General features: G+C 33.6%; 1 protein-coding gene across 12 annotated transcripts in view; it reads left to right on the forward strand.

Moving 5' to 3' along the window:
• Window positions 1–9467, forward strand: part of ADGRL2 (adhesion G protein-coupled receptor L2) — a 196318-nt gene extending 186851 nt beyond the window's left edge. For 2 of the 12 annotated variants that reach the window (XM_033225396.1, XM_033225397.1), the window contains 4 exons: window positions 625–753; window positions 1303–1399; window positions 2933–3061; window positions 6421–7175. In XM_033225396.1, coding sequence (XP_033081287.1) covers window positions 625–753; window positions 1303–1399; window positions 2933–3061; window positions 6421–7175 — 1110 coding nt within the window. Of the gene's footprint in view, window positions 1–624; window positions 754–1302; window positions 1400–2932; window positions 3062–3291; window positions 3374–4227; window positions 4450–6420 lie in introns of those variants that run through there. The other 10 variants (XM_033225400.1, XM_033225404.1, XR_004440647.1 and 7 more) reach the window with 9 other exon arrangements.
• Window positions 9468–10668: the final 1201 nt, after the last annotated feature.

The following is a 10668-nucleotide window of genomic DNA, read 5'->3' on the forward strand; positions in this document are numbered from 1 at the left end:
GCACTAAATGTTAAAGCTAGACACATCAGAAAATGAAGAAAACGTTCTGTCCTAATTAGTGGCAAATGTATCAAAGTACTTGTTTTCTTTATTCTTGTGCCAAAGTAGTCTTGTCATTATAAAGAAGTTACCCACAAAACTATGCAATCCAGCAAAAGAGGTTTCTGTGTGGACCTACCTAAGAGGACATGAAGCATATAAAACTTCAACAACTGAATTACAGAGTGGATAAATGTAATTAAGCAAGGAAAATGCTAAACTTTTTGTCCCTTTTTTTTTAGCATAAAATAAAAAATTGGAGTTACTAAGTATAAGAGAATAAAACTATAAATATATTGCTATTATTTAACATTTATATAATAACAGGATATAGAGTATTTCTACATGTTGTATCACATTTTAAAGATTCTACTAGCCAGTCTAGTGGACAGAGATATTTTTCTGATTACTATTTCAGTAATTTTAATTGAACTTGATTTTGCAAGTTCAATTTATTTTCTCCACGGATAAGTCTTAGTGGAACTTTAATTCTTTTCGGTTGTCTTCACTGTTCATTTAATTAAATGAGAGAGAGAAGCAAGTATGTTCATATTAATCCCTTGGTCTTGTGATTATTCAATGCAGGTACGAAAAGAATATGGCAAGTGCTTCAGACATTCATACTGCTGTGGAGGCCTCCCAACTGAGAGTCCCCACAGTTCAGTGAAGGCATCAACCACCAGAACCAGTGCTCGGTATTCCTCTGGCACACAGGTAACAAAGAGTTTGACAGCATCTTTAATTAACCGTATTTATAGAAAGCCTACTGAGACATGTTCTCTTCAGATGCACTAATTGGCTCCTCATTACAATGATCTAGATAGCAAATACTTTTTTTTTATTATTTTGGTTTTAATGTCTTCTTATACATTTCTTCAGTGTTTCTTTATATGTGAACGTCCTTTTTTGTGGAGAGTTACTTAAGAAGTGTATCATAATCGTCTTAGAGCCTAAGGCCATATATAGCACAATGCTCACAGCAGGCACTCAATAAACGTATATTGAATAATCAGTAATCTCCACTTTTTTAAAAAAAGGCAATAAAATAACATGTTTTTAAGAGTGGAGGATTAAATACCCCTTAGTTGCTTGGTAAATAAACGATAGACATTGTTAGTTTTAGACCAGAAACAACACACATTCTTTAAAAGGCCACCAGATAATCCTACATAGGTTGTTTAGGGTAAATCTCTGTATGTCTTTAATAAGGTAAGCTTGGGGAAACTAACAAAACATGTTTGTCTCACTGTTTTGTATTAATAGAGTCGTATAAGAAGAATGTGGAATGATACTGTGAGAAAACAATCTGAATCTTCTTTTATCTCAGGTGACATCAATAGCACTTCAACACTTAATCAAGGTCAGTTATCAGGAAAATTTGAATTATTACCATTTATTAAAGTACATATAAATTCCTTTTATTCAATAATATAATGCAAGAAATATAATTTTAAACTGCATTAACAGGATGCAGCTTGAAGGTAATTATTGAAAATATACCTTGCCACGGATTAAAAATATTATCCTAGGGAGTACAGATTTATCCTTTCTGACCAAGACATTTATGAAGGTTTTCTTCGTAAAACATTAATAAAATTAGAATAATTACTATTCACATGAAACAGTACCATGGAAATTATGTTTTTAATCTTTCTTTCAAAAAGTGAAAAATAAATGCTAAAAACATTTGTAGAAATCTTCATAAACAGAAATACATGAAAGTTTATAAGTAACTTTTTCTATATTGTTTGATGTGTCTACAGTGGCAGCTTTAAATTCATCAATCAATACAGTTCTTAAAATATGCTAGGAAATGAAGTAATTTAGAAAAGAGTATATGCACACACATGTATTCTTGAATAAAAGCTTAATACATTCCAATTTAGTATGAAAAATTATATGGTATTGTATATATCCTTGGAAGTGTAGTTTAATCACACTATTTTCAGTTTGATATGTACTGATTTGTAATACAGGTTAGAATTTATTACAGTGAAATATAATGACATTTTAAACTGTTGACATTGTTCAAGTGAGATTCTCATTTAAAATGAAAAAAAAGTGTATGTGTGGTAGCAGTACTAACCTGAATTTTAAGATATTTTTATCCAAATTACATTAGCTATGCAAAACATAATCAGTAAGTATTTAAAAGTTTGTAATTTGTCAGTTAGAATGAAAGACATGTGCCTTTCTTCTTACTTCGTTCTATTGGCTATCAAAAAGTAAATGCATTATTCAATGATTCATTTTTGAAACCTGGCAAATAACATTACATAATGAAAATTCTTGTTACATAGAATTTGTGAATGGTCTAATAATTCATTGTATAGTCTTTTTTTTCTCAGCATGTGTGCTTTTGCATTTACTAAGAGAAGCTTTTTGCAGTGTGTCATACTTTCCACCTGTTTGTGAAAGTTGTTTTTCCTCCTGCTCGTATCAAAGTTGGTATTAACACAGATGTTTTCATGAGAGATAATCCCACACCTGTAAATTCTGAAAGTTTGAGATTCCCTCTTCTGGGCCTCAGTGGTTACGTTTTTAATATTAAGCAGTAACATCTTGAAACTTAATGTTGATTTCTGTGCATTTAATTGCCATTTTTGTTTAACAGTGCTTTTGTATAAATTAGTAAATGTCATCCTCAGCAGGTGTTTACTTGGGGGTTTTAGAAAGCACCTGTGAATTACTGAAATTTAACTTCCCTCTCCTTTCTCTCCTGCAAATTAGTAGTTCAAATACAGTCAGAACATTTCAACAGATTTTCCATTGCCAACTTGTCCACTACCCTTGATGAATATAAAAACATACTTTACTACCACTGTAATGCTAAAATAAGAGACTGATGTACTTTTTTCTGTGTTTTGTTGTTGTTGTTGTTTTTTTACTTTAGGAATGACTGGCAATTACCTACTAACAAACCCTCTTCTTCGACCCCACGGCACTAACAACCCCTATAACACATTGCTCGCTGAAACAGTTGTATGTAATGCCCCTTCAGCTCCTGTATTTAACTCACCAGGTGTGCTTTACTTACAAATAAAACTATCTTTCTTTGCTGCTAAACAGAGCTATGATCTTTGCCCTGTTTCTAAAATATTCAAGTTGCCATATATTTATTATTACATTCTTAATTTATCAATTTTAAAAAATTACCGTATTGCCTATGCCAGGCTTCTAAAACTGCACTATATTATAGTAAAAGCTCAGTCATGATAGTATTTACAATAATTATCCATGTTTTTAACACAGGTGGCATAAATCTTAATATATTATTACAGGACTGACATCACATGGTCTGAGAGCCCATCTTCAAGATTTATATCATTTAGAGGTATCCTATCTATATAATATACTGTTCAGTTAATTCTAAAGCTTGCTGACAAAATTTGCTTCTGGAATGAATTAGCTAATGAAGATAATTTGGATGCCTAGCTATAGAAAACCACATTCAGCTTATCAATATATCCAAACTATAGTATAGTGCAGCTTTATGTAGTTTTCTTTTTTCTTAAGAAAAAATTCAGAATAAAGTTAATATTAGTCAGCTTATACCTATAGTTTTTAATTGGGGGAGGGGGAAAAATTGTCACTAACCCATCTTATATTACTATGTTGTTTAGTAGCTTATTTTAAATAAAAGCATATATATATTTAATAGTAACAATTTTCAAGATTTTGGTAAAGTTTTCACATAATTACTGCTAGCATATAATCTTTATTTGTGATGAATATTTGCCACTAAATTAAACACAGAACTTCGTTTCCATTTTTTTCTTAAAATTATTTTTTAATGTAACTGCAGCTTCTCTTTTCATTCTCTTGTTTTTTTTCACTTTCCTTATGCTTTCCTCTAGCAACCTACAGAGAGACAAGTATGGGAGTAAAACTTAACTTTGCCTATCAAATGTAAATTTTTTCAGCATGATTTTTAACGGGCACAATTAAAACATAACTAGCAGTCATGAAGTAGACTCAGCGGGCAAGTGGTTCACAATTTGCAACTAAAATGTTACCAAATTCAAACAGTACATCCATCTGTACTGCCTTTTGTCAGTAATGGAGGTCTGTAGCAAATGCTGTCCATACTTAAGTATACACAATGCTGAAATAATTTGCTCTATAAAGCCTGAAGTACTGTCAACCAAAATGCTTAATAATTGATTTATCATTTCTGCATTCCCACAGTAATCTTGCTACAGGCTGTGAAAAATCTTCAAGTGAATTACCTGAACTTGGGCAGAAAAAGATACTTCTTCAAAACCAAAGATGGCTTAAATCTGCAGTATATCATAGAAAAGACCTTTTGGATTATATCCAGTATATAGTGTTATATTTACCAAGCAATGATAAAACAAAAGAAAATCTTTGAAAACAGTGAACCTCTACAGAGGAAACAAATGCTAGCAAGTGAGCCATGTGTCACTCATACCTTTAAGTGCCAAATGTTTTTTTTAATAATCTTACAAAGATTATAGCACATAACATGAATTTATGAAGCTAAAGAATTGTGTCTACCAAGTTAAAGGAAGGCTTACAAATAACTATCACAATTTCATTTTGTTGCACATGGAACATGATACAGATTTGTCAGTTTTTCAAATGTGGAAGTTGGGACAGTCTTTAAACAATACAAATCACTAACAAATATAATCTTCCCTCATTTTCTCGTTTTTTTGCTAATGATGATTTGCCAAACAATGATCACATATTTATTGGTCATGAAGTTTGTATCAGGCAATACAGATTTTTTTTTTTTTTTTTCTGAAGGAAACTGCATTTTCTAGGATATCTGCAGCTTTAAGAGTGGAGTGAGCACTAAAACGGGAAATTTCGTTATCTTTTTCCAAGAACTAAATTTTTTCCTAAACTCCTCCAAGCCTTGCATACAATGCAGCAGCCTCACAGTGGTCAGTTTCATTTCAATAACATCATTTCATTCTTTTTTTTTTTTACAGACCTATCTGTAGACTGTGATTTTTTTTTTTTTTCTCTAGGATTTTGAGAATGAATAACCTAACTTTCCATGGTGCAGACCATTTAATTTTCTCTTGACTTTTTTTTTTCATTTGCTTGAGAAGCACTGTGATGTCTTAGTTTACATGTTTATGTGTCTGTGGAAAATACAACTCTGATTCCAATAGAGCATGTTACCATGTTTTTTTTTCCCCCTCCTAACTCTTTTCCTATCTTCAGCAGACTTATCCAATCTTTCATTCCTTTAGAAATAAAAATATATTAGCCAAGGCTGCCACCCTTCTCCCATTCCATAGTTAATATTTATTCTTGGTTTAATTTCTGTGACCCATACTTAAGAAATCTCTAACATTTCTGCGTTTGACCTCCATGGCCATGGTGTCTGTGGGCCAATCTTGTACAGTGGACTCTGCTGGTTCATTCGGTGCTGTCACTGTGACTGATGCAGACTGCAGGGCTGCAGGCAAACTTTGACCACTAGAAGCCTGGGGCCTATTAGAGAGATTATTAGTACCAAAAACTCAAAATAATAAATATTAAATGAAAAATAAAAGACTGCTATTGCTGGTAATCTAATTTGTTGAACCCTTGCTCTGACTAAGTTGCTGAGAAGCTTAGAAATTCTTCATCATGTTACAATAAATCATTTTACTTTCTTTTATATATCAGCTACTCTTAGGCCAGATAGCCTGAGCAGACAGACATGATGTGAGTTGTCCAAAGTGAGTCATTCCACCTGCTGTCTATCGTGATGTTGGATGGTGCTTGTGGACCCCTGGTCCAGTCAGTATGAGAGATGGCTGTCTTTGTTTAACATGACTTCTTTGTATCTGTCCATGTTTTCATTCTTTTTTTTACTTCATCTCCAGAAAAAAGGAAATGTTAGAATGTTGTTTAAAAAGTTGCTTGCCAGTTATGTGGGTTTATGTTGTACATTTGCCTTTCAGTTTTGTATTGTGACTTATTCCTTTTTAATTTAGTGTTGTTTAGGACAAATTCTGTTAATTTTATTTTTATAAACCATAGTCTTGTACTTTAAAATGTAAATGTCACTAATGAATTGCTTTGCATTAACTATGCAAGGGCATGGAGTGAAGTCTTCTTTGTGTCAGAGATTTGACCAAAATCAATTAATAAGTACTGTCTCCCGAAATTGACAAAGTATTACTGTGTATGCCATTTTCCCTCCCTTGAAAACAGTATTATTTTTAACACTTTTTCCTGTTGTCTGAGGGGTTGCAACTGTTTACAGTTGGGAATGCGGGAAAGCCTGGCACTTCTCAAGTGTTAGCTTTCAAATACAACTTTGTCCTGAACGACATTAAAAAGTTTTGTACAAAAGAAATAGAGTTTCTTTGTAAAGGAACGGAGACAGTAACGATAACTCCCCCTCTTCTGTTTCAGGACATTCACTGAACAATGCCAGGGATACAAGTGCCATGGATACTCTACCGCTAAATGGTAATTTTAACAACAGCTACTCGCTGCGCAAGGGTGACTATAATGACAGCGTGCAAGTTGTGGACTGTGGACTAAGTCTGAATGATACTGCTTTTGAGAAAATGATCATTTCAGAATTAGTGCACAACAACTTACGGGGCAGCAGCAAGACTCACAACCTCGAGCTCACATTACCAGTGAAACCTGTGATTGGAGGTAGCAGCAGTGAAGATGATGCTATTGTGGCAGATGCTTCATCTTTAATGCACAGCGACAACCCAGGGCTGGAGCTCCATCACAAAGAACTCGAGGCACCGCTTATTCCTCAGCGGACTCACTCCCTTCTGTACCAACCCCAGAAGAAAGTGAAGTCCGAGGGAACTGACAGCTATGTCTCCCAGCTGACAGCAGAGGCTGAAGATCACCTACAGTCCCCCAACAGAGACTCTCTTTACACAAGCATGCCCAATCTTAGAGACTCTCCCTATCCGGAGAGCAGCCCTGACATGGAAGAAGACCTCTCTCCCTCCAGGAGGAGTGAGAATGAGGACATTTACTATAAAAGCATGCCAAATCTTGGAGCTGGCCATCAGCTTCAGATGTGCTACCAGATCAGCAGGGGCAATAGTGATGGTTATATAATCCCAATTAACAAAGAAGGGTGTATTCCAGAAGGAGATGTTAGAGAAGGACAAATGCAGCTGGTTACAAGTCTTTAATCGTACAGCTAAGGAATTCCGAGGGCCACATGCAAGTATTAATAAATAAAGACTCCATTGGCCTGATGCAGCTCCCTCAAACTCTGCTTGAAGAGATGACTCTTGACCTGTGGTTCTCCAGTGTAAAAAAGATGACTGAACCTTGCAGTTCTGTGAATTTTTATAAAACATACAAAAACTTTGTATATACACAGAGTATACTAAAATGAATTATTTGTTACAGAGAAAAGAGATGCCAACCAGGTATTTTAAGATTCTGCTGCTGTTTAGAGAAATTGTGAAACAAGCAAAACAAAACTTTCCAGCCATTTTACTGCAGCAGTCTGTGAACTAAATTTGTAAATGTGGCTGCACCGTTTTTGTAGGCCTGCATTGTATTATATACAAGACGTAGGCTTTAAAATCCTGTGGGACAAATTTACTGTACCTTACTATTCTTGACAAGACTTGGAAAAGCAGGAGAGATATTCTGCATCAGTTTGCAGTTCACTGCAAATCTTTTACATTAAGGCAAAGATTGAAAACATGCTTAACCACTAGCAATCAAGCCACAGGCCTTATTTCATATGTTTCCTCAACTGTACAATGAACTATTCTCATGAAAAATGGCTAAAGAAATTATATTTTGTTCTATTGCTAGGGTAAAATAAATACATTGTGTCCAACTGAAATATAATTGTCATTAAAATAATTTTAAAGAGTGAAGAGAATATTGTGAAAAGCTCTTGGTTGCACATGTTAGGAAATGTTTTTTCTTACACTTTGTCATGGCAAGTTCTACCCATTTTCACTTCTTTTCCACTGTATACAGTGTTCTGCTTTGACAAGTTAGTCTTTATTACTTACATTTAAATTTCTTATTGCCAAAAGAACGTGTTTTATGGGGAGAAAAAAACTCTTCCAAGCCAGTTATGCCATGCCTTGCACAGAAGTGGTGAAATCTAGAAAAGATTGTGTGTCACCCCTCTGTTTATTCTTGAACAGAGGGCAAAGAGGGCACTGGGCACTTCTCACAAACTTTCTAGTGAACAAAAGGTGCCTATTCTTTTTTAAAAAAATAAAATAAAACATAAATATTACTCTTCCATATTCCTTCTGCCTATATTTAGTAATTAATTTATTTTATGATAAAGTTCTAATGAAATGTAAATTGTTTCAGCAAAATTCTGCTTTTCTTTTCATCCCTTTGTGTAAACCTGTTAATAATGAGCCCATCACTAATATCCAGTGTAAAGTTTAACACGGTTTGACAGTAAATAAATGTGAATTTTTTCAAGTAGTTAACATGTGAACTCTTATGTATGATACATAATTGGCTTTAACATGTTGGTCCCTTCCCACCTTGGTTTAAGTAATGTCATACCAAAGCCCAGGGATATATGAAAGGATACAATTAAGTTGCCTGTTTGTTCTTTATGCTGAAAAGAATGTATGTCTTCTCATTTCCCACTACATATGCACAAAATCTGTTGGATAAGTTTTAAGAGGGATATATTCTGAAAGCATTTTTGTTTGTTGCATTGTACCAGGACTAAAAAAAGAAGGGTTGGAAGTTCTATCAAATTTGGGCATCACAAAAAGTTTTTAACTGATTTTTTTAACTGATTTTTCAGCAGTATTGGGAAATTTCTTAAACATACTTTAAGGATTATAAATACCCTACAGATAACTGTGAATACCAATATTCATTACCCTGGAAAAGTTTTACTCCAAGTTCAAAAATCATATAATTGAATATCAAAAAACAGATTTTTTTCTGTTTGTATCGTAAGCGTTTATACAAAATTATTCTAAAGCTTAATGGTTCTCTCTAATTCTCAGATACTGCGGTGGACACACACATGCCTATTGAATTGAAAAAGGAATGAGATTTAAAAATTAAGTGCATATATATATATATATATATTTTTTTTTTTTTTTTTTTTTTAAGAGTGTCCCACTGTCACCCAGGCTGGAGTGCAGTAGTGTGATCTCGGCTCACTGCAACCTCCACCTCCCAGGTTCTCAAACAGATTTAATAATCCTCTGAGAAGGGTACTCATTTCTTTGGCTAAAATTCTGGGATTTATAAACTTTGCTTGCTAAAGGAGGGCATTAGATAATCAAGTATTTTTAATTTTCTATCTTGTTATACTTTTTATTTTGAATGCCTAAAACCATACAGTATTGTGTGATGTGTACTTCCTAGTATACAAGCTACCTAGAGTCAGGCTGGTTCAGTAATAAATTTTTTAAAGGCAACACTGATTATTCAGTTAGCCCTGTTTCTTTCTCTTGAGGCAGTTCTCAAAACTCTAAAGACATGAACATTGCATAGTACCTAAATGACTACTGTTCTCTAATGTCTTTACCCTATGGATTCAATTTGGAAACGATCATTGATCTTTGGCATCAAAAGAAGAGTCATTTTAAAACATTTCTTTTCAAAAATATATAAATGTTGCCTTAAATTCCATCTAGGATTCCCCTAGTACAAGATAGTTTCTTAGGTTTATAATTATTAAACTACTGTTTTAATGCAGATGCATTGTTGTATTTATTAATCTAGTTTCTTGGGATCTGCCCAGACTTCACCTGAATGTACAGTTTTCACATTCTTGATTGTTTTGTCTTTGTGATACGTTCACAACTGTGAACTTATAAAGTCACATTATTATAGTTCTTCCTAGGGACATTCACTGTTAGTCTTTATTTTAAAAAAAAATCATAATATTATCTTGTTATGTTGGTCAAACTGGTCTCTAACTTCCTGGTCTGAAGCAGTCCTCCCACTTGGGCCTCCCAAAGTGTTGGGATTAGAGATGTGAGTCACTGCGCCAACATTAGTCTATTCATAATAAGGATGTTTGTGTTCATTTGTTTTAGATGTGACTTGTTACAGGTTACTCCAAATTGACCTCTTGTTTTTTAAAAAAGGCCATTCTATTTGCAAAACACAAGACCCACTTATAGTTTATCCATTTATATATTTTCATCTTAGAGGCGTTTATATTCATTTATGTGGAAGAATCCATACAAATCTATAAATCACTTAAATATGTCCTCAATTTCCACTCATCCACATTTGAGGGCACTGACATAATATTTTAACCAGTAAAACACTATTTTGACAGAAAGAGAAGGGTCATGCACAAATTTATTGCTAATTTTCAAAAAAAAAAAATCATGTGCACTTGTTTTATGAATGTGTTTAGGATGCTTTATGTATTTATTTCAATGAGAAAGGGGAAAATGTATTTTTCCTTCAATTCAACATTGAACCTCAGGCTTAAAACTGACTTTTTAATGTCCTTGTGGGACAGGGAGTTTTGTAAACAATTTTAACTCACTAAGTTACAACGTTCTAAGTAGAAAAACTTGAAGAAATGCCCACTAGTTGAATTTTTGAAATGAAAATAGCTCTTTGTATTTTCTCAATACTGAAATCTTGAAGGGCAGTCCTTCCTGCAGAATTTTACAAAATATATAGTACCTAGAGTTTACACAATCCTGT

This window comes from Trachypithecus francoisi, unplaced genomic scaffold (genome assembly GCF_009764315.1).
Source record: "Trachypithecus francoisi isolate TF-2019V2 unplaced genomic scaffold, Tfra_2.0 Lachesis_group12, whole genome shotgun sequence".
Lineage (NCBI taxonomy): Eukaryota > Metazoa > Chordata > Mammalia > Primates > Cercopithecidae > Trachypithecus > Trachypithecus francoisi.